Source organism: Carassius auratus, chromosome 39, assembly GCF_003368295.1.
Source record: "Carassius auratus strain Wakin chromosome 39, ASM336829v1, whole genome shotgun sequence".
Classification (NCBI taxonomy): domain Eukaryota; kingdom Metazoa; phylum Chordata; class Actinopteri; order Cypriniformes; family Cyprinidae; genus Carassius; species Carassius auratus.
In genome coordinates, this window is record NC_039281.1 from 8,910,725 (window position 1) to 8,935,536 (window position 24,812).

The following is a 24,812-nucleotide window of genomic DNA, read 5'->3' on the forward strand; positions in this document are numbered from 1 at the left end:
ACAATCATGAGGAAGACTGATCTGACAGGACATGAGTCAATCTTTCGCCATTATCTGGCTCGGCTCGGTGCTTATCTTCACAGTAGAAATGAATTACTCCGGGATATTGGTTTGTTTGAACTCAGAGGGAGTGTCAACCACATTAAACAAGTTAACAGCTTAAGTCATTTGTGGATTAATGCGTATTAGAGACGTGAACCGTTTAAAACATTTCAGTTAGATTTGGTGAACTGCTTCAAAAAGATCTGGTTACATCGAATGATTCGTTCGCGAACCGGATATCCAGACTGCTTTGTTTTTAACTCTCTCACAACAGATCCGGGGCCTGGGGCCCTCTCTTCGTACGTCGCTAACTCCGTTAGCTGGATTTGAATGTTGATGATTTGGCGTGATCTTGGATCGTTTGGTTCTTCGAAGCTCATCCCGGAGCTGCTGTCATAGCAACAGGTCCGTTAGCTTAAACCTGGTCGGGAGCAGCTTATTTCATGTAAACAGGATTAGATCGCTTCTTTTCAACCAGAACTGATACTCAAAATATGTCTGCTACCACCGCTACTTTATTACAAGAGTATCGTACTGATCCAGGGACAATAGTTTAAAATAATAATCACTAAAAAAATTATTTAAAAATAATATAAAAATGCTGTGTAGTCCATAGCAGCCTACTATAGACAGCCATTTTTTTTTGTCATAAAATTATTACTTACATACATACATAATTGTATTAGAGTCTTACACACATGCTATACAGATAATAGAGTCGTGCATTATTTTGAGTGATGACTGCTATTATAAGAGTGGCTTGATGGAGCGCAGGAGATGCAGATAACATGATATTAACCCTTAAGAAATTATCATTAATGCTGTCACGTAACAAATCTGTCCAAATATAAAATGAAATGAATAGATAATTTCCACATTGAAATAAAAATGTAAAGACTGCACAACTATTGTAAATTGCGAATCTAAATATTGAATATTGAAAAAAAATTCTAATAAAATAAAAACATGTATCTATATGTTTCATGTATCTATTATAACATTTATGTAGTTTTGTGTTTGCTTGGCTGTTTCCTTATAAAAGTCCAGAAATTGGTCAACTTTTTCGTCAGGTGTCGTTTTAAATTATAGGGTTAGGGTTACAGGTGTGTTCGAAGAACCCAATTAGCGGATCATCCAAGATGATATCATCGTGCTAATCATGATCCAGCTAATTGGGTTCTTCGAACACACCTGTTGTGTATGATTTATTGAGTTATCTGATATAATTGCGCGTTCATGTGTTGTCTTAAAAGGGGATATGTATCGATACTCGAAACCATATTACGGTGAGAAACTTGTCATCTATTACTGTTCAGCGATTTCAACAACATGATGTTTATTTCATGTTTATCATACTGAAATAATAGCAAAAAACAGATGTTTGTGTTCAGATCAAAGCGAAAATCGACCTGTATTCTTACGCAGCAAACATAATAATTTATACTTTTGACTCATCTTCTGAAAAATGGTTTAAATGTGATGTTTATCATTTTATAAACTTTTTAACAATTGCCCTACATCGCTCATACGGTATTCATTTTATTTGTGCAGCTCTAAAAAAGGTGTTACACGTTTTTTTTTTTATTTGATACGCATTGTGTATGAATGATATTTATTTTTCTTCTATAACCTTTGTCTTACGTGAGAAGTGAGTTAATTTAAATGTTTCAGCTGCGCCATTAACTAACATGATCAATCAATTTACTCACAAATACTTGAGAATTGGATGTTTCATCATATGGATAAGAAGTTTGCCAATGTTTCCAAAACAAAGGACAAACGAAATCCAATACCTCAGCGCTTTTGTTGTTAGGAGCATAACGCCCTTCGCTCCTTTGAATAATTTCTAATACACAATTATTTACAATCTTGATTTTTAGGACAAAAAGCATATTATATTTAATCTTTAAACCCTCAAAATTATAGTTTGATCTGGCTGAATAAAAGTATCGTGCTGCTAAAAAGCCAACGAAGAGAAAAAGGTGTGTGTGTATTTCTATTGTTCAGACACACACACACACACACACTCTCTCTCTCTCTCTCTCTCTCTCTCTCTGTCTGTCTGTGTGTGTGTGTGTGTGTGTGTGAACGAGCGCGCGTGCACGATCATCCCGGGACAAAGAGAGACGCGGCTCCGCTGAGACGCAGCAGGTTCGAGTTGTGTCGTGTTCAATCACAGATTAAGTGTCCACTTTCACTGACTTGGTGTTTGTGAAGATGATGAAGGTGTTGGTGTGCGTGATCGCGCTGTGGGGCGTCGCGGGCGGAGCGCGGAGCTGCGGAGAGTCTCGCCGGGTGTACGGAGAGAAGCACGGGCTGAACACCGCCCCAAACACACACATCAGCGGTAAGATCAGCCCTCAGAGCCCGTGTGGCTGCGGCTTTATGGAGCTTTAACTGAAGCTGGATCCGTCAGTCACCCGTCTGTCATCTGCATCTTCATATGTACATTATTACTTCCTACAGTCCAGAAATAGTCGATATAGAAATATACATTATGTAAGTGAATGAAATGGAGGAAATGTAGGAATTAATTAGCTAAATAATGTAATAAAGTGTAAACGGATCACAGTGGAAAATTTGTCTTTTGTTAGGTTTAATTTCTCCTGTGTTTTGATCATTTAGATATTTCATATAAAAGTATACATATGCAAACAGATGTATTAAAATAGATAGTATTTGTGCAAAGATATTCAGAATTTGACTTTCTTTGTGTGTATGTGTGTGCTGTGATTGGCAGGTGAGCACCTACGTCTTTGTCCTCGTGATTACACCTGCTGCTCCAGTCTGATGGAGGACACGCTTGCACAGCAGAGTGAAGCTGACTTCCTGTCTGCAGTCCAGGACACCAGCCAGTTCCTGCTCACCACCTTCACCCAGAGACACCACAAATTTGATGGTGAGGGTCTGATTGAGAACTTGAACGACTGACTGTGATGTAAACATCTTTACACTTATGAAACTTCATTCAGCGCCAATGAGACAGAAACTACAGCATTTTTTTTCTAAATGATGATTATTCTGCTGTCCCAAAGTCGTCCTCTTTATATGTATAGCATGTTATATATCACTGATTGTGCCAAAGCAGGAAATTAGTTTGTCAATGATGCAAGAAGACAATAACAAAGAGTAATTTTTTAGCTAAAGTCAGTTCATTGATAATTCAGTGATGTTATCTTCCAGTTCAGCTCTCCTCAATTGTTAAGCATATCACAAAAGTCCTCAGTGTAAGTGCCCTCAAGCATACTCTGGCACAAGTGGTTTCCGTACTGCTGGTTTATTTGATGGCTTTTCCCCCAAATCCACCATGAAAATGAAATAATGAATACAAAACCACATGAAATGTAATATTAATGAAACATAAAAGTCAAGTCAGGTCTGCTTTATTGTCAATTCTTCCACATGTACAGTACACACATACAGAGAATCAAAATTGCATTACTCTCAGACCCCCGGTGCACACAGATAACATTAACGTTAAAGCCTTAAAATCTAGGTCATTAACAAACTAACAGATTGTAAGATCTTCAAACACAAAATTGAAACATAAAGCAAATATAAAGCAAAATACCTTGTTGGCTGCATGCTATATGAAAGAAATTGTCTTAATCCTTAATCTTATGTTTAAATCCCTTGCAAGAAGAGACTTCCATTGAATACATGCTCAACATCAGTGTTTGCCACTGGCTTGCTTACAGAAACTGTGAACCTTGCAGGCAGTTAGCCATTAAATACAACCATCGATATTTCAAAATAAAAATCAGTGGTCATGTCATCAATCATCTCTATGTTTATAGCCATTAAACATAGACAGGTATGTAAAAGGTATGTCCCTGCAGGAGGGAGCGTAAGGGGCCGGTGCATAGTGGATCGGGCGACAGTCGTAGGCGAGACCCCCGACGACCCGATCTCTGGACACGGAATCTGGCTTTAGGGACGTGGAATGTCACCTCGTTGGCGGGGAAGGAGCCTGAGCTTGTGCGGGAGGTCGAGAGGTACCGACTAGAGAAAGTCGGGCTCACCTCAACGCACAGCTTGGGCTCTGGAACCACACTTCTTGAGAGAGGCTGGACTCTCTACCACTCTGGAGTTGCCCATGGTGAGAGGCTGAGGGCTGGAGTGGGTTTGCTAATAGCCCCCCAGCTCAGCCGCCATGTGTTGGAGTTTACCCCGGTGAACGAGAGGGTCGCTTCCCTGCGACTTTGAGTCGGGGATAGGTCTCTCACTGTCGTTTGTGCCTACGGGCCGAACGGCAGTGCGGACTACCCGGCCTTCTTGGAGTCTCTGGGAGGGGTGCTGGAAAGTGCTCTGACTGGAGACTCCGTCGTTCTACTGGGGGACTTCAACGCTCACGTGGGCAGTGACAGTGACACCTGGAGGGGCGTGATTGGGAGGAACGGGCCCCCCTGACCTGAACCCGAGCGGTGTTCTGTTATTGGATTTCTGTGCTAACCACGGTTTGTCCATAACAAACACCATGTTCAAGCATAAGCATCAGTGCACGTGGCACCAGGACACCCTAGGCCGGAGGTCGATGATCGACTTTGTGGTCGTGTCATCAGACCTTCGGCCATATGTCTTGGACACTCGGGTGAAGAGAGGGGCGGAGCGGTCAATTGATCACCACCTGGTGGTGAGTTGGATCCGATGGCGGAGGAGGAAGCTGGACAGACTCGGCGAACCCAAACGTACTGTGAGGGTCTGTTGGGAACGTTTGGCTGAGCCCCCTGTCAGAGAGATCTTCAACTCCCACCTCCGGCAGAGCTTCGACCGGATCCCGAGGGAGTCTGGAGATATTGAGTCCGAGTGGACCATGTTCTCCACCTCCATTGTCGCTGCGGCTGCTCAAAGCTGTGGCCGTAAGGTCTCCGGTGCCTGTCGAGGCAGCAATCCCCGAACCTGGTGGTGGACACCGGAAGTAAGGGATGCTGTCAAGCTGAAGAAGGAGTCCTATAGGGCCGGGATGGCTTGTGGGACTCTGGAGGCAGCTGACAGGTACCAGCAGGCCAAGCGGACTGCAGCCCGGGTAGTCGTGGAGGCAAAAACTCGGGCCTGAGAGGAGTTCGGTGAGGCCATGGAGAAAGACTATCGGTTGGCCTCGAAGAGATTCTGGCAAACTGTTCGATGCCTCAGGAGGGGGAAGCAGTGCCCTACCAACACGGTTTACAGTAGAGATGGGCACATGTTGATCTAAACTGGGGATATCGTCGGGCGGTGGAAGGAATACTTCGAGGATCTCCTCAATCCCACCGACTTGTGTTCCGTTGAGGAAGCAGTGGCTGGGGACTCGGAGGGGCACTCACTCATACTACACGTATATTCCCTGGTTTGTGTGGACTCCATGATGTGGAATATAACAATCTGGACTGTTGTCAATCTCTTCTTCAGGAACCTTCTCCGCATCACCAAGCGAAATGTCATCCATAAATTTTACATGATCTTTCTTGAATCTATTTTCTCTAAAGCTTTTGGGAAAAGTTGTGTAATTACAGTTGATCACATTCTTAAATGCAGCTAATATATTAGAAAATTTTCAAACTGGTTTCACAACTTATCACAGTACAGAGTCTTTTACTTACCTGACTCCCTAAACCCAAAACAATGTGAAAAGAGATATCAAAATAAAATGGCGTCTAACCCCCTACGTCCCTCAACTTAACAAAAACCAAGATTAACAAAATGTTTACAAGAGATATGTGTGCGTGTGTGTGTATATATGTGTGTGTATGTATGTGTGTGTATATATATATATATATATATATATATACACACACACACACAGGTTAACAGCAAACAATTTACAATCAGAATCCAAAATCGTAGTCAGTCAGGCTTAGGTCAAGTTAACCAGGAATATCACAGAATTTAGGCAAAGAAAAAACAATACAATATAATTATCACAGAACACAATCACAATCTTATACACCAAAACACTATCTCTCTGGTAAGACACTCAAAAATTCAAACAAACAACAATAACAAGGCAAACAGCAAACTATGGAGTCACACGTGATGGCACAATCATGGCCCCGATTGAGTGTTTGGGGCAGTCCTTATATCTGGATCAGGTGAAGAGGAGAACCAATCGCAGACTCCAATAAATTATCTCCAGGAACCGCCCATCTGAAACAAACATGCACAGAGAACACAAGAGGGCAGAATGGAAACAACCAACAAATGACTTTGGCTCATAACATTTGTTTAAAGTGTTCTATAATATTTTGATTGCAGCTGATGCTGGTAAAAATGCGGTATTGATTTTACTGGATCTTACCGCTGCCTTTGATACTGTGGATTATAATGTTCTTATCTGCTGTTCCGAACATCTGATTGGGGTTCAGGGGCTCAGGGGCTCAGGGGCTCAGACTTACTATGGTTGAGCTCATATCTCAAAGATAGGTCTTCTTCTGTTGGGCTAGGCAAGTTTTGCTCATCATCTTCCCCAATTATTAATGGAGTACCTCAGGGTTATATTCTGGGACTGCTTCTTTTTAACTTATATATGCGACCTCTGGGGGATATTATCAGGAAGCACAATGTTTCTTTTCATTTATATGTTAATGATACACAGTTGTACCTCCTGCTAAAAGCTGGTGATTCCATTCAACCATTGCTGGAATGTTTCTGAGATATTAAAAAATGGTTATAAAACTTCCTCCAACTGTTTTTGGTTCCCAAGAGAAAGGATATTATTAAGGTGATGGTCAATAATTTCCCCTCCATTTCCTCACAGTTTAGAAACCTGGGTATTATCACAGACTCAGAATTATGTTTGTCCAAACAAATCAATTCTGTCATTAGGAACAGTTTTTATCAGTTACAGGGCATCTCCAAACTTAAATCCTTTTTGTCTTTTCAGGATTTGGAGAAGGTTATTCATGCTTTTATCACTTCTCATTTAGATTACTATAATTCACTGTACTCAGGTCTTCCTCAGTCATTGCTTTCACACCTCCAGTTGGTACAAAATGCAGCTGCATGGCTGCTGACTGGGGCAAAGAAACATGACCATGTCACCCCAATTTTTAGCTTCTCTTCAATGGCTTCCAGTACATTTTAGAGATCAGTTTAAGTTTCTGTTGTTTGATTTTAAAGCTCTTAACAATAAAGCTCCATCTTATCTTAAAGATATTATTATCCCTTTGCCGTCTACCAGAATTTCAAGATCCGTTGACGGGGCTCTTTTAACTGTCCCTTGTTCCCATTTGATAACTAAGGGTGACAGAGCCTTTTCAGTCACTGCCGCCCGTTTGTGGAACCAATTGCCTCTAGACTGCTGCCTTGCACCTTCCATTATAATTTTTCAATCAAGGTTGAAAACTTATTTTTCTCCTTAGCATTTTAATTTCACTTAATTGTTGTTTTATTGTATTATATGTTCTGTTTGCTTCTTTTCAGTGTTTCCTTTTCTCTTTTAATTTTATTTTACCTTGTTCAGCTTTGCCATGTTTAATGTGCTACAGTCACGCCCAAAAATATTGGCACCCTTGGCAAATATGATCAAATAAGGCTGTGAAAATTAATCTGCATTGTTAATCCTTCTGATGTTTTATTTGAAAAATGCACAGAAATGTATCCTTTCGTTGGATAATAAGAATTTAAAATGGGGGGAAATATTATGAAATGTTTTTCTCTAATACACATTGACCACAATTAAGTACACCCTTTTATTTAATTATTTTTTAAACCTCCATTTGCCAGTTTAACAGCTCAAAACTGTCTCTATAATGCCTGATAAGGTTAGAGAACACCTGACAAGAGATCAGAGACCATTCCTTCATCCAGAATCACTCCAGACCCTTCAGATTCCCAGCTTCTCCTCTTCAGTTCACTCCTCTCATTTTCTGTGGGGTTCAGGTCAGAGGACTGGATGGCTATAGCAGAAGCTTGGTTTTGAGCTCAGTGACCCATGTCGGTGTTGTTTTTGAGGTTTGTGTTTGGATTATTGTACGGTTGAATGATCCAAACATGGCCCATTATAAGATTTCTAACAGAGTCAGCCACTTTTTGATTTTTTTATCTGTTGGTATTTAATAGATTCCATGATGCCATGTGTCTAAACAAGATGTCCAGATCCAGGAGAAATATAGGCCCACAACATCAAAAAATACAGCTGTATATTTCATTGTACACATGGGGTACTTTTTATCCCTGTTTTCACCAAACCCATCTTGAGTGTGTACTGCTAAAAAGCTAATTTTTAGTTTCATCTGATCATAGAAGCCAGTCCCATTTGAAGTTCCAGTCTTGGCTGATAACTGAATATGCTTTAGATTGTTTCTGGATGAGCTAGGAGAATTTTTCTTGAAACCCTCCCAAACAACATGTGGTGATGTAGGTTCTGTTTGACAATTTTTTTAAAGGTTTTCTGAACCAGAAACTCAACTATTTTCTGCAATTCTCCAGCTGTGATCCTTGGAGAGTCTTTAGCCACTCAAACTGACCTCCTCACCATGCATTAGGACGATATAGACACACAACCTCTTCCAGGCAGTTTTCTAACATTTTCTTTTTTTTGGAAACTCTTAATTTATTTTCCTGATGGTGGAAATGGGAATTGTCACCTGCTCTAGCTCTTTTCTTAAAGCCACTTCACCAATTTGTGAAGCTCAATCATCTTTTGCTGCACATCAGAAATATATTCTTTGTTTTTTTTTATTGTGATGGATGATTAAGGGCATTTGGGCTTTGTTTTCCCTCCCCTTTATATTTCTGTGAAACAGGAAGCAATGGCTGGATAATTTTGTGTTTATAATCATGCTGGAGTGCTCAAAATTGTGAATATGAATGGGAATATACTTCAGATATATTTTACTCATAAGAATTTCTAGGGGTGCCAATAATTGTGTCCAATGAGTATTTTAGAAAAACATTAATTTCATAATGATATTTCCCCTCCGTTTTAAATTCTTATTATCCAATGAAAGGATACATTCTTGTGAATTTTTTCAATAAAAAATCAAAAGGATTAACAATGCAGATGAATTTTCACAGCCTTTTTTGATCATATTTGCCAAGGGTGCCAATATTTGTGGGCATGACTGTATATAAATGAAATTTACCTCACTTTACTTACTCTTTTTGAATGGTAATGGCATTTCATAATGACCTTTGCTCTTTCGTGTGAAATTTTCTCTCAACATCAACAAGAACCTGAGATCTTCTTGGGGCACAGGATCAGTTTTTTCCAGCTCTTTCAGAAAAGTCTGATTCAATGACTATTATTACTATTACTACTATCTGAAAGACCAATTTATTCTACTTTAATTCGACTCACATAGTGTACTTGAGTTTTAAGGTTGACCGTAGAATCCATACTTGGTGTCACTTGCTTAACCACTATGCGATTGCTGGTTCCAATAGCGTAGCCAGAGTCTATATAAGGATTCCCGTCACCAACAATGTTCCATCCAAGGTCAGTACGTTGGCATAAGTCAAGTCAAGTCACCTTTATTTATATAAAGAATGGAGAAAAAAACCTTGGGAGAAACCAGGCTCAGTTGCCTCATGGTCTTGACCAAAACTACTTCTCTTGGAAGGACAGCTTATGAACAGTTATATCCGATGAGCACACCTACTTCATAATCCTGGAGAGGTGCTATCTCATCTTTTTTGAAACTTTGGATTTTCAACCTAACCTAGTTTAAGTGCTTGAAAGGATGTAACAGGATTGCAGGTGATTTTCACCACTCTGGTCAAAAACTTGACAAACTGGCTGAAGGAGGGAAATTGGTTAGTCTCCTTGTGCATTTCAATAACCTCACGATTCCATCTCACCATTCCTGTAACTTTGAAAGAATCTTACTGTTCTAATTACAATCATTCAAAATTTTCCAATGCCTTGATGTAAACCATGGCAATCTCACAACTATGAAGAAATACAAAAAATTACCTGAGCTCAAAACTATCTCTAGAGCCCTCTATCTCTATGATTTTGCAATTGTGAATGGATTCCCATATGTTTCCTCTAAAATTTCCCATGCAGCAGCAAAAGCAGAATGAGTTTCAAGTAAGAAATATCCATTGAGTGCTTTCTTAACTTGGCCACTTGCATATCTACAGAGGAGGGCTGGGACAACGAAAAATACATAGACGCAAAATATGCGCATCGATTCGTCGACCTGTTTTCATTTCTCTAAAAAACGTTTACAAAACATTTACCTCATGTGCGCTAAATATACGCGATGGCCAGATCAACAATATGTCCAACGTTATATAACCAATCCAGGGTTTTTTCTGCATTGATCTTTTTTTTTGGCGGCTGTCAAAGCCTTATTTGATCGGTGAGTGATGTAGAATAGAATGACTGCTGCACCTGACAGGGCGCGTACGAGAGAGAGCCCCGGCTGCGCGCGCACTCACAGTCTTCAAACAACACGAGCGCTTCTTGCTCTCTCTCCCTTGTGCATATTAATCAAAATCATTAAACACGATAGAAAAAGGGCGAAACACCAAAGTTTCACACGCGCTCGCGCACTCTCATTCTTCAAACTACATGGGCGCTGTCTTGCTGTGTCTCTGCTGTGTCTCTCCCTCCCTCCCTCGTGCGTTCTGGTACAGGCTAACAGGTCAACCAAAATCATAAGACACGATAGAAAAAGGGCGGAACGCCAAAGTTTCATGTGGAGCATTCGGAGATTTTTTTTTCTCCATGACAGGCTGCTGGCTCCTACTGTTAATTTTAATTTTTTTTTTTTTTTTTTTTGGAAAAGCACTCTCCGTATTAGCTTAAAGCTCTCAAATTTACATTGGTTACTGTATTCTTTCAATTGCTCTAAACAAGTATTTTGGGTGATCTTTTTTATTGAATGCTAGACATCAAGTTGTTGTTATTTTCATCTGAAAGAAGAACTTTTGTGAAAGAAAGCTATGTGTTTTCAAGGCTTCAATGTTTTATTGAATCTCTATACAAGTGCAAAGTAATGCATTCTTAGTCAGTCTTTTATTTTGTAATTTTAAGAGCAATAAACACATATTATAATGTTAAGGAATTCATGTTTTTTTCATTCAGATATGTAAATCAACATGTATAAATTGTTAGTTTTAACAATTAATGGGGAGATAATCGAAATAGAATCGGTCTGAAAAAATTAATCGTTAGATTAATCGATGCATCGAAAAAATAATTGCTAGATTAATCATTTAAAAAATAATCGTTTATCCCAGCCCTACTACAGAGGTAGTAGATCTTCTCTTTATCTTGAATGTTCTTCTAGCCAATCAGTGTTTCTAAGAAAAGTTTCCAGTCACTGTACTCCAATGGATGCCCGCTGAATACTGATGGTTTAGGAACTGGAATTCTATTTGCACTTAAAGCTCCTACCATCACTCCTACCTTCACGAGATCTGAGGTGGTCACAGCTTGTGGTGCAGGAGCTATTTTCAGGAAGTCTTTCAGAATCAGAATGAGCTTTATTGCCAGGTATGCTTACACATACAAGGAATTTGTTTTCATGACAAGCTCTGCAGTGTAACAGAATGACGATGACAGAACAAAAAACACAATAAAATAATTTTTACAAAAATGTGAAAATAAATATATTTCATCTGTTAACATCTCAAATCAGCATTTGCAGATGCTTTAATTTCACTGGTCAAGGCCATGGTGGCTACATCGTTTTGTGAACGAATGATAATGATCTTTTTATCTGGCTTCTATCCCTGTACTGTCAGAGTTTTTCCAGGAGATGATGGATGTGGCAGAGAAATCCATGAATCAGATGTTCACGCAGACTTACGGTCATCTGTACACGCAGAACGCTCTTATCTTCAAACAGCTGTTCTCAGACCTGCGGCGCTTCTACACAGGTCAGTGTGTTTGTGGAGTGGCACCTGTGTGATTCTGGACAAACTGCTGAAGTGTGTATTTGTGTGTGTGTGCAGGGGGCAGAGTGAGTCTCGCCGAGGTGCTCTCTGATTTCTGGGCAGGACTAGTTGAGCGTGTGTTCGCTCTGATTAACCCTCAGTATCAGTTCAGCGAGGACTATCTGGAGTGTGTCAGCAAACACGCAGAGCAACTACGGCCATTTGGAGATGTTCCACATAAACTGTACATTCAGGTAACTTATTACATGCGTGTGTGTTTTTCATTGTATGACCAAGACAAAGAAATGTGTAAAAAAAAAAACAATATATATATATATATTCTTATAAATTTCTTATTCAGAGAGCAAATGACGATACATTATCTAATCATGAAATCACATGTTTTTGTTCTTCTTATTCCAAAATATGAAATTCTGTTGGATTCTGATGACACTGGAAAGTGAAAAAGTCAAGGATCTCAAGCTGACTTTGTAGAGGAATTACAGTTAAATCCCACAGATAGACACTGATATGCTAAATGACAACCAGGGGTCAAATTTTGTTCAGTCAGTTGACAGAGTTTACTGAAGAAAGAGTTCTCCACACTTTCAAAGCTTTAAAAAATGAGTAAGGATACAGGATACAACTAACTTCGATTACAGACACACTAGCACTTATGGTCATATTGATGTCTTTTCTACAGGTTGTGATTTAACAAATTAACATTACAAATCTGTCATTAATTACTCACCCTCATGAAGGGTCAGAAAGCTCTTGGATTTCATCAAAAATATCTTAATTTGTGTTCATAAAATGAATGAAGGTCTTACTCACCTCCTCCAGGCCATTTCTTCTTCAGTCATACCTTCTCTTACAAACATTATCAACACCTCTCCTCACATTGGTACATTTCCCACAGCATTTAAGCAGGCTCGGACAAGCCCACTGCTTAAGAAACCCTCTCTAGATCCAACACTTTTAGAAAACTACAGACTGGTATTCCTTCATCCATTCATTGCAAAGACACTTGAGCGAGTTGTGTTCAAACAGCTCTCTATGTTTCTTGCACAGAACAACCTCCTTGAGAGGAACCAATCTGGCTTCAAAAGCAGACACTCATCCGAGACTTCCTTGCTCTTGTTTACTGAAGACCTTCAAAATTCTTAGTACTCCTCTTGCTGGATCTGTCTGCTGCTTTTGACACAGTTAATCACCAGCTTCTACTATCCACCCTCAGAAATATGGGCATCTCTGGAACCGCACTCCTGTGGGTTAAGTCCTACCTCTCAGATAGATCCTTCAGGGTGTCTTGGAGGGGTGATATTTCTAAGTCACAATTTCTTGCTACTGGGATTCCTCAAGGCTCAGTGCTTGGACCATTTCTCTTCTCCATCTACATGACATCATTAGGAACCTCATTCAGAAGCATGGCTTGTCATTTCACTGCTATGCGGATGACATTCAACTCTACTTCTCATTCCAACCGGATGATTCAACGGTAGCTGCTCGCATTGCAGCTTGTCTGAGAGACATTTCTAGCTGGATGAAGGACCATAACCTTCAGCTCAACCTTACAAAGACAGAACTGCTTGTAGTTACAGCAAACCCATTGTTTAATCACAGTTGTTCTGTATAGCTGGGTTCATCAATGATAATTACTTCTAGGACAGCCAGAAACCTAGGAGTTGTCCTTGATGATTAGTTAAGCTTCACAGACCATAGTGCTAATACGACCCAGTCCTGCAGATTTGCTTTAAACAACAGTAGGAAGATTAGACCCTTCCTGTCAGAGCAAGCCACACTACTTCAATCCAAGCTCTTGTTCTCTCCAGACTGGACTGCTTTCCTGGCGGGCCTTCCTACATGTACTATCAAGCCTCTGCAACTGATCCAGAATGCATGTTCTTCAATGAGTTAAAAATAGCTCCCGTTACTCCTCTCCCTCTCCTCATCAGGTTAGACTGGTTATCAGTTGCCGCTCGCATCAAATTCAAGGTACTGATGCTTGCCTACAAGACGACCACTGGCACGGCATCAACATACCTAAACTCACTAGTTCAATCTTATGTGCCCTCCAGAAGTTTACGTTCTGCGAGAGAACGACGCCTTGTGGTGCCATCCCAAAGAGGTTCAAAATCACTCTCACTGACCTTTTCCTGGACTGTGCACAGCTGGTGGAATGACCTCCCAAACCTCAATTCGAGCCTTTAATCATTTTCAAAAAACTAATAATTTCCTATTCTATTCTAGTTTATTCTTAAAAAAACAGCTATGTGTACTGCGCTACTATAACTAAGACTTGTCATGGCACTTGTATACTGTTGTTGTTCTCTCGTTTTTCTGATTGCTTCTATTGTTCTCGTTTATAAGTCACTTTGGATAAAAGCATTTGCCAAGTGATTAAATGTTAAATGTAAATGTCTTATATGTTTGAATATACATGAGGGTGAGTAAAGACAAAATTGTCATTTTTGGGTGAGCTAACCCTTTAAAGACTGTATCTTGGTGACACAAAGTTCCATTTGTAAGCAACTATCAGAAGTCAACTTAAGTCATTTTTATTTGTAAAGCTCTTTATACAATACTGATTGTGACATAGTAGCTTTACAGAGTCAATAATTCAAGAAGATAATAACAAAGAGTCATTTTTCAGTTAAGGACAGTTCATTGATGATTCAGTGATCATCCAGTTCAACTCTCTTCAATAGTGTCTGTGCAATCAGTCAAGTGTCCCCAACTAAACAAGCCAAAGAAACCAAAGCTCCATCGATGACAGAAATGGAGAAAAAAATCTTGAGAGAAACCATAAACCATTAATGTTGCTATAAACTATCTTAATTACTATGTAAATAATCATTACATTAAGCATATGTCATTGGAGTTGAAGTTAGTGGATGCATGTACTGCACTGGTCTTCACGTGTCTCATATGGGTATAATTGGAGAACCGTATAACAAAATATATAAGAACAAAGTACTAACTGATTACTCCTTTTTTGTATAAAATATAACATTTGATTATATACAGATTTAAATTAATTCCTACAATACAAATACATATTTATTATCTGAAAGCCAGAATAAATGAGTAAACACCTTTACTGTATTTCTGACTCAGAATCCAAATCTAGACATTGCCTGAAACATGATTACTAGAACAGATACACTTTTAAGAAAACTATTATAACATATTAATTTTATAATAAAAGAGGAAGGGATTGGAAAACATCCCTTTCAACTGTAAGATGTTGATACCTGTTGATACCAAATGAATAACTATAATGATAACTTTATTAACATCCATATCATTCTGTTTATTACAATAATTGTGTTGTCCACCACTTTAAATGGTCAAGCTTTTTAAAGCTGGATAGTTCCTAATTGGCTGTCAATGGTTCTATGCTTAATCATTTTGTCAAATTTTGAAGTGAGTGTAGGTCAGCTGTGAGCAGTTCTACAAAAGGCAGCAATGTTCATATTCAGCTTTAGTCAAATATAAAAAATCACTCTGAAAATTATTCCAAAGTAAATGTTCCTCTGTTTCATTAACATTTTTATGAGGTGAAATCATTATTGTCATCGAATTAAAGCAGTAATGAAAAATTTATGCTTTGTGTCTCATCATTACTGCAATCATCAACATCTCTCTTTGTTGTGATTGGCAGGTGTCACGAGCGCTAACAGCCGCACGGTCGTTGGTTCAGAGTTTGGCTGCTGGAAGAGACATAGTGAACAAGGCAACAAAGGTGCATAATTGTGACTCACTACTTCTGTGTTAATAGCAAACTAATAAATAAAATAACAAATCACAAAAGATCTGAGCAGTGCTCAAACTGCTTCTCACAACTGCAACAACACAACACCATGACAGAGCCATTCGATTTTGTTTGATTCAAGTGGAGAACTGCTCTGATTTTGACTGGTTTGACAAAAAAAAAAAAAAAAAATTGTATTTTGTTTTTATGTGAAAGCAGAGCCAGTCAGAAACTGGTTAGTGGTCACTGGGCAAGTGAGTTTCAGTAACAGGTAACAGACCGGGTCTCGTTCACACTCACTTTTCAGGCATTTTATTAGCATGACAACAATTGGTATTATTTTTGATGTTCATTTGTAGGGAGTTTTTCCTAAAGGGACATTGATGGTGGAAATAATATGGGGTGGGAGGACATCTTTTTTTCACATTTTTCACATTTTTTCCAAAACCAGTTGAATTTGGACAAATAATTCCTGTTTACTTCACAGCCTGCAGTGTTTAATACAGCTCTGTTCGTTCACAGTGGAGTAGCTCATATAGTTTGAGAGAGCAAACGTTTTGCAAGAGAGATTTGAAAAATACTTTTTCCACCAGGAAAAAAGTTTGCTCTTGAACTGAATTGAGTTTCCATGATTTATTTAAATTCCTGCTGATCTCTATGAAGCTGCTACTGTATAAATGCTATAGACATCAAGTCAAGCCACCTTTATTTATATAGCGCTTTAAACAAAAAGATGGTCTCAAAGCAACAGAACAACATTAATTAGTAAAACCGTGTGTCAATAATGCAAGATGACAGTTAAAGGCAGTTCATCATTGAACTCATTGATCTCATCATTCAGCTCAGTTCAATTTAAATAGTATCCGTGCAATCATTTGTAATCAATTCAACGATATCGTTGTAAATGAAGTGTCCCCAACTAAACCAGCCATAAGAGACAGCGGCAAGAAACCAAAACTCCATCAGTGACAGAATGGAGTTATTTGTTGTCAAGTTGTGTTTTTTTGATGAGAGGCTTAATAACAGTCAGTTTGAAGGTTTTGGGGACATATCCTAATGACAATGAGGAATTAATAATAGTCAGAAGAGGACCTATGACTTCTGGAAGCACCTCTTTTAGGAGCTTAGATGGTATAGGGTCTAACATACATGTAGTTGGTTTAGATGATTTAACAAGTTTATACAATTCTTCCTCTCCTATAGTAGAGAATGAGTGGAACTGTTCCTCAGGGGGTCTATAGTGCACTGTCTGATGCGATACTGTAGCTGACGGCTGAATGGTTGCAATTTTATCTCTAATAGTATCGATTTTAGCAGTAAAGTAATTCATAAAGTCATTACTGCTGTGATGTTGGGAAATTTCATCACTTGTTGATGATTTATTTTTATAAAGTGTGAATTGACTTGACTAAGTAATGAGCAATTTATTTAATATTTACACACAAAATGTCAATTCCAATCATTCTAAACCAGGGGTCCTGGAGACCCGGTGTCCTGCAGAGTTCAGCTACAGCTGCCTCAACACACCTGACAGGAAGTTTCTAGCATGTCTAGTAAGAGCTTTGATTAGCTGTTTCAGTTGAGTTTCATTGGGGTTGGAGCTGAACTCTACAGGACAGCATCCCTCCAGGACTATTATAAACCCATTAAGAGAAACCGATGCAGGGCACCTATAAAAATAATAAGCTCATCCCATCAAATAAAATGGATAAATGATTTTGGATGTGATGATGTTTGTATATTCTCTTGGACGTGTTATGCCGTGTTATGTTGGTTAATTGAGCTCTTCTTATTTTTTTTGTGTGTGTGTGTGTCTCTAGTTGATGGTAAGATCAGAGTGTATTCGGGCATTAATGCGGCAGTGGTTTTGTCCACTGTGTCGTGGACTTCCTTCCCTCAAGCCCTGTCATTCGCTGTGCCTGAACGTCATGAAGGGCTGCCTGGCCAATCAGGTTGAATTAGACTCTGAATGGAACAACTTTATTGGTGAGAAAGAAGAACCAATTATCATGAGAGAACAGCGCGTTCCTTTATGTGTGGAAGTGAAGTATGATGTCAGTTTTTAAGTGTGAATCTGATTAACCCACAGACGCGCTGATGGCAGTGGTGGAGAAACTTGGTGGGCCATTTCATTTCGAGTTGGCCGCAGACTCCATCGCAGTGAAGGTGTCTGAAGGAATCATGTACATGCAGGAGAACAGCATTACAATTTCTGCAAAGGTAAAACATTCAGAACATGCCCAGACACACAGTGACGTGTGATCAATTTAAACAAAATGGGAGAACAGCTTAAGTCAAGTCACCTTTATTTATATAGTGCTTTAAACAAAATACATTGCGTCAAAGCAACTGAACAACATTCATTAGGAAAACAGTGTGTCAATAATGCAAAATGATATTTAAAGGCAGTTCATCATTGAATTCATATAGTGTCTGCATTTATTTGCAATCAAGTCAACGATATCGCTGTAGGTGAAGTGTCACCAAACTAAGGAAGCCAGAGGCGACAGCGGCAAGGAACCGAAACTCCATCGGTGACAGAATGGAGAAAAAACCTTGGGAGAAACCAGGCTCAGTTGGGGGTCAGTTCTCCTCTGACCAGACGAAACCAGTAGTTCAATTCCAGGCTGCAGCAAAGTCAGATTGTGCAGAAGAATCATCTGTTTCCTGTGGTCTTGTCCTGGTGCTCCTCTGAGACAAGGTCTTTACAGGGGATCTGTATCTGGGCTCTAGTTGTCCTGGTCTCCGCTGTCTTTCAGGGATGTAGAGGTCCTTTCTAGGTGCTGATCCACCATCTGGTGTGGATACGTACTGGATCCGGGTGACTGCAGTGACCCTCTGATCTGGACACAGACTGGATCTGGTGTGACCTCGGAATAAGAGAGAAACAGACAAATATTAGCGTAGATGCCATTCTTCTAATGATGTAGCAAGTACATCGGGTGTCATGGGAAGTGTTCCCGGTTCCAGTTTACCTAATTAATGCAGCCTAAAAATCCTGTAATGGATTTGGATATTGAAAGCATATTAGTATGTTATGTGTATGCCAGGTTAAAGAGATGGGTCTTTAATCTAGATTTAAACTGAGAGAGTGTGACTGCCTCCCGAACAATGTTAGGTAGGTTATTACAGAGTTTAGGGGCCAAATAGGAAAAGGATCTGCCGCCCGCAGTTGATTTGGATATTCTAGGTATTATCAAATTGCCTGAGTTTTCAGAATGAGCTTTATCAGAATGAGCTTTATTGCCAGGTATGTTTACACATACGAGGAATTTGTTTTTGTGATAGAAGCTCTGCAGTGCAACAGAATGACAGCGACAGAACATAAAACCCATAATAAAAGAATAAAAAATACAAATAAGTAGATAGTGAATGACAATATACAAATTGACAATTGTAGGCAGGTATATTACTAAATGCAGTTATGTATGTACATGTATATTATGTGCAAAATTTAAGTGTATACTAAGTATGTGTGTTAGATAAATAAGTGTATGTGTATATAAATATAAAGTGTAGTGTGTTCGCAGTTATTATCAGCAGTTCATAAGATGGATTGCCTGAGGGAAGAAACTGTTCTTGTGTCTGGTCGTTCTGGTGCTCAGTGCTCTGTAGCGTCGACCAGATGGCAACAGTTCAGAGATGGAGTGTGCTGGATGTGAGGGGTCCAGAGTGATTTTAACAGCCCTTTTGCTCACTCTGGATAAGTACAGTTCTTGAATAGAAGGGAGGGTTGTACCGATGATTCGCTCAGCAGTCCGGACTACCCTCTGTAGTCTTCTGTGGTCAGATTTAGAAGCTGAGCTGAACCAGACAGTTACTGAAGTGCAGAGGATGGATTCAATGATGGTGGAGTAGAACTGTTTCAGCAGCTCCTGTGGCAGGTTAAACTTCCTCAGCTGGCGAGGGAAGTACAACCTCTGATGGGCCTTTTTCACGATGGAGTCAATGTGAATGTCCCACTTCAGGTCCTGAGAGGTCCTCAGGTGCCCAGGAACCTGAATGACTCCACTGCAGCCACAGTGCTGTTCATGATGGTGAGTGGGGGGAGTGCAGGGGGGTTTCTCCTGAAGTTCACGTTCATCTCCAATGTTTTGAGCGTGTTAAGCTCCAGGTTGTTGAAAGTGCACCAGACAGCCAGCTCTTTTACCTCCTGTCTGTAAGCAGACTCGTCATCGTCCTGAATGAGGCCGATGAGAGAACGTAGCGGACATAGAGGAGTATAATGTAAAAGGAGCTCATTCAAATACTGAGGTGTTAAACCATTCTGCGCTTTATAAGTAATAAGCAATATTTTAAAATCTTTACGATGTTTGATAGGGAGCCAGTGCAGTGTGGACAGGACCGGGCTAATATGGTCATACTTCCTGGTTCTAGTAAGAACTCTTGCTGCTGCATTTTGGACTAGCTGTAGTTTGTTTACTAAGCGTGCAGAACAACCACCCAATAAAGCATTGCAATAATCTAACCTTGAGGTCATAAATGCATGGATTTACATTTCTGCATTTGATATTGAGAGCATAGGCCTTAATTTAGATATATTTTTGAGATGGAAAAATGCAATTTTACAAATGCTACAAATGTGGCTTTCTAAGGAAAGCTATCAAATAGCACACCTAGGTAGTAGAAAAGTAGAAAAGTCACAGAACGTATTCAAACAGATGCATAAGTTCAGCGCACAAATTACATTTTCAGCAATTGTCAAAATTGTACACACAAGTATTTGTATGTAGCATGTGACTCTCGTTTCACTAGACTGAAAGCATCTCAGACAGCCGGAGCACAATTAGTGTAAAACAAGAATAAAAACTGCTGAAATATTTGTTGTTGGATAGTTTTAAATTCTACATGTATTACCATTTAATGTTAATTTATGAAAGTAAAACCAGTATTGGGGAAATTTTTACTTCATAAAAATGTTTATAATTTTTTTTATAGTAAAGCCCAAAAGTTATATTTTTGGCAACTGTAGGCTCTTTCACACCAAAAGAGAAATGAAATAAGCTCAGGCTGAAGAAAGCTCTCCATCTCTTGCTTCACTCCTGATTCTCTTAACACCAGACAGGAGAGCTGTCAGTCAAGAAACGGGAAAACAAAATAATTGTGTTATTTATTTAAAAAGGTAACTCATATTTTCTTGTAAATATACAATTAATGTAATTGTAATCTGATGACTTAACTTGCGTTAAGTGTTTCCCCCAGCACTGCTAAAAACTGTGAGGGATAACAACACACAGTATAAATGGATTTAAATATAACGGTGTGTATACACCGGTCATGACAAAGTGACTGTTTCATATCTATTTTTATCTGATTATTTGAAGAAATAATCAACAGAGGTCATCATTTGCAGCCCTATTTGCTGAAGCATGTCCAGCTTGAGAAGAGAGTTGCACTGATGTTGAATGAAGCTGGGCTGTGTGTGTAGAAGCATTTCTGCCGTACAGGTATTAATCTTTCCATGAGACTGGATGAGCTAAAGTGCTGTTTTTGTGTGCTTGTGTTGGTTTCAGGTCTTTCAGGGCTGTGGGATCCCTAGGCCAACTCCAGCCAGAAATAAACGCTCGTCCAAAGAGAGAGACGGCAAGAGAGCCTTCAGGACTTACAGCGCTGAGGAGAAACCCACCACCGCATTAGGAACAAACCTGGACCGACTGGTGAGATGCATTAGCAAAACCCAACCCAACCACTGGGAAAATCTGCAGGGCACTGACTAAAAATCATAATGACATTTTGGCCAACTAAGAAATTTCATACATGCATGGGTTTGTAAAAAAAAAAAAAAAAAAAAAGGAAAAGAAAACAAATAAAAAAAAAGGCCCTTAAACTTTTCAAATATTAATAAAATGAACTCCCTTAATTATCCAGGCATTTGTGTAAATATTTATCTGTTGAAGGTTTATTGTAGCATTACAGATGTTTTTATTAAACACATTTTGATTAGATCCTACCCGAATTCCAGATATCAGAACATTTTTTTACTTTGCACACACTAACTGGCAAATGCAGAGAAAATGAGACTGTTTAATCTGCTTTCAATTCAAACAACCTTTGATTCGGTCTGGCTTGGGAGACTGACTTTAATCAAGCTGAATCATACATATTCATTTGATTGATATTTTTCTAATGGGTGATTTCACTGAACTGAATGATGACCAGTGTTGTGTTGATAATGATAACTAATGGATGGCTGTGATCAGGTGGAGGAGCTGCAGGAGCGTCTCCGGCCCATGAAAGGATTCTGGGTAGCGCTGCCTCACACCATATGTAATGATGAACGCAAGACAGCTGACGTGACCAATGAGGATCGCTGCTGGAACGGACAGACACGCGGCAGGTGGGAGACTGGATTCTGACACTCCTGAAGGCTAAAGTATGTGTGACGAGTCAAATTTATGCGTGTGTGTTTTGTAGATACCTGCCGTCTGTTACTGCTGATGGTTTGGTGAATCAGATTAATAATCCAGAGATGGAGGTGGACGTTACCCGGCCAGATGTCAAAACACGGCAGTTAATCATGGAGCTGCGAGTGGCTGTAAACCGACTGAAACATGCTCAGAACGGACGAGATATGGATCTCATCGACAGTGAGTGTTTCCATGCTTTTATCTCCATGTCTGTCTGTTCAGAAAGTAACAACGTTAAGATAAAGTGGGTAAACCATATCATTCAGCTGAAGTGTGCTCATGCAGTTTAGACAGTTACACATAAATGATGCAATGAACGCAGTAAATCAGTAGGGTTTTCTATCATATTTTAGTGCACAAGAAATCTGATTTTCCTTGAATATGTAAAAGTGCTGTTTGTCTTTGTGCAGTTAAAACAAAGGTTTAAAATTATTTTTTTTAAAATGTTTGACTAGTTAGATATTTTTGTACAAAAGCTTTATTAACAATAAATAAAAATATTACAATAATAATTAAAATACATGTCATAACGCATTTACATTCAGCTCGAGCTTACTATTTATTTTTGTACATAAGTGAAAGTGACATTCAACCAAGTGTGGTGACCCATACTCAGAATTCGTGCTCTGTATTTTAACCCATCCAAAGTGTACACACACACATACACACTGTGAACACACACCCGGAGCAGTGGGCAGCCATTTATGCTGCAGCACCCAGGGAGCAGTTGGGTGTTCAGTGTCTTGCTCAAGGGCACCTAAGTCGTGGTATTGCCGGCCCGGGACTCTAACCAGTCTCTAACCACTAGGCCATGATTTCCCCATAACTGACATAATTTACATAAACACAATGCATAAACAAATTCTGTTACTTAAAATAAAACTGAAATAAAATTTTTTAAAAACCTATACAGATATAAAAAACTGAAAAATTACAGACATAAACTAAATGAAAAGGAACACAATTAAATAAAAACTAATTCAAAGTATTAATAAAAACTATAATAGTATCTTAATGATAGTAAATCCAGCCAGAAATACAGCTTATTCCAAAACAACTGTATGTCAGCATGTGTGTAGATTTGCCATCCAGATGTTAATTGCTAATTATCAAATACTCATTATCCCGTTTTGTAACGAGGAGGCTGAGGCAGTATTGAATCCATTTGCAGCAGTTTATTAGGGAAAGTTCTTACAGACAGAGTCATTAAACCAGGCAGAGAGTCAGTACCATAATGGCAGTCCAATCTTTCAACATGCACAAGGGGAATCCAAAGAGCAAAAAGTAAGTATTCAGGTGAGGGATCCCTCTTCTTGAGTGGAGTTGATTTGATTTTTTTTCTGATTGCTAATTTTTGTTCATCAAATTTCAATTACTGTGAAACTGACAACAAACACACATTTGGTTTTTGTTTACCTAAATTGCTGATAAGTATTCTGTGAATAAGTCTCTCATTTTCTCTCTCTAAATTCTCAATCAGGTCTGTTTTTGGGTTGGTGACAACCTTCTAATTTCTTTTAACATCTGTTTCTGTGGGAATATTCCTAAAGAATCAGCAGCAATGAGAGTGTCTTTCTGTTATCAGATTTATTTGTTATTTACCCACATTATTAAAATTGTAATACAAATATCAAAGGAGAATGCAGAGTTCCCACTATGACAGCTGTGATAAAACGTGTGTGTGTTTAGGTGATGTGGAGGCTGGCAGTGGCTCTGGAGTCGGAGCTGAAGTAGGTGAGCGGTTCAGTGATGATTGGCCGGCTTATGGCTCATTCTCTCCACCTCGCAACACTCTCCCAGTTGATGAGTCATCTCGCCCCCGTGACGAGCTCCGGGACACGCCCACCAATAAAAGGAAAAGGCTAAATGGACGAGCCCAATCGGATGCTGCAAAACTCCTACCTTGTGTGGTGCCATTTCTTCTCCTTCTTACTGTCTGTTTTTCACTCTCTTCATCTTGTGGCCTTTAATGTAGATCAAACTCTCACCTGCCTGAACAAGCACAGACACCAGCAGCAGATCCGCACCGCCCCATATGAACGTCCTGTAGAACATTTGCTTTTTACATTTGTCCATTTTTACAAACCATTACTGTGGGTTCTGTAGTTATCTCTGATTAGTTTGCGGACTGTGTTCAGCTGATCTTGTACAATCTAACTATTTGGACTGAATCAACATGTTTCTGTAATCATAAGGAGCATTAGTTTGATCTGTTGACTGTTTTTTTTTCCTCCTATAATGATGTTTGTATTATATTGAATGTACAATACTGTTGAATGTTGAGAAGTTTATCATTTTGAATTTAATTTCAAATGTTGATTATATTTTATTTATTTATTTAGCCTTATGTTCAGTGTGTGTAATGTAAGTGTGTATGTGTAAGCACACAAGTGATTTTTATTTTATTTTACGAAAACGAGCAGTAGCATTATGCTAAAATGAATGATTAAAATCATTCTTCCAGATGTGCTAATGTTTTTTGGAGAGTTGCTTTAGTTCATAAAAAAGTAGCTTTGACCTACATACAGTATTATTTCCCCCTCAAATCCTGAAAAGTGTGTACTTTTAAGTTTGTAGCCTACTTTTAACCATGACAACAGTGTTTAATTATTTTAAAAATACAGTGTCTTTTTCCATTTGCTGAAATGTATTGGTTTTAAACATTTCCAACTAGGTTGCTAACCCTAACCCGAACAATGTGCGGTAGGTTACGCCAGAGTTTAGGCGCCAGATAGGAAAAGGATCTGCCACCCGCAGTTGATTTTGATATTCTAGGTATTATCAAATTGCCTGATTTTTGAGAA

At 39.1% G+C, this 24,812-nt stretch overlaps 1 protein-coding gene across 2 annotated transcripts; it reads left to right on the forward strand.

Annotated features, from left to right (window-relative positions):
- Window positions 1–1,294: 1,294 nt before the first annotated feature.
- On the forward strand, window positions 1,295–24,460 carry LOC113058067 (glypican-6-like). Of its 2 annotated transcripts, none has more exons than XM_026225745.1 (12): window positions 1,295–1,328; window positions 2,260–2,389; window positions 2,783–2,941; window positions 11,716–11,850; window positions 11,926–12,101; window positions 15,512–15,592; window positions 17,422–17,587; window positions 17,691–17,821; window positions 21,115–21,258; window positions 21,802–21,938; window positions 22,016–22,188; window positions 23,698–24,460. In XM_026225745.1, the coding sequence occupies exons 2-12, from the start codon at window positions 2,260–2,262 to the stop codon at window positions 23,976–23,978; spliced, it is 1,713 nt and encodes a 570-aa protein (XP_026081530.1). In that variant the 5' UTR covers window positions 1,295–1,328; the 3' UTR covers window positions 23,979–24,460. The 2 variants fall into 2 exon arrangements, with proteins under 2 accessions (XP_026081530.1, XP_026081531.1); XM_026225746.1 differs by lacking the exon at window positions 1,295–1,328 and adding an exon at window positions 2,097–2,193.
- The last annotated feature ends 352 nt before the right edge of the window (window positions 24,461–24,812 follow it).

Bases quoted from the DNA above. Each gene is read 5' to 3' on its own strand.
- LOC113058067 (XM_026225745.1), top strand. From the start codon at position 2,260: ATGATGAAGGTGTTGGTGTGCGTGATCGCGCTGTGGGGCGTCGCGGGC. The intron at 17,588-17,690 runs GTGAGAAAGAAG...ATTAACCCACAG, and splicing joins TGAATGGAACAACTTTATTG to ACGCGCTGATGGCAGTGGTG. The intron at 21,259-21,801 runs GTGAGATGCATT...GGCTGTGATCAG, and splicing joins GAACAAACCTGGACCGACTG to GTGGAGGAGCTGCAGGAGCG.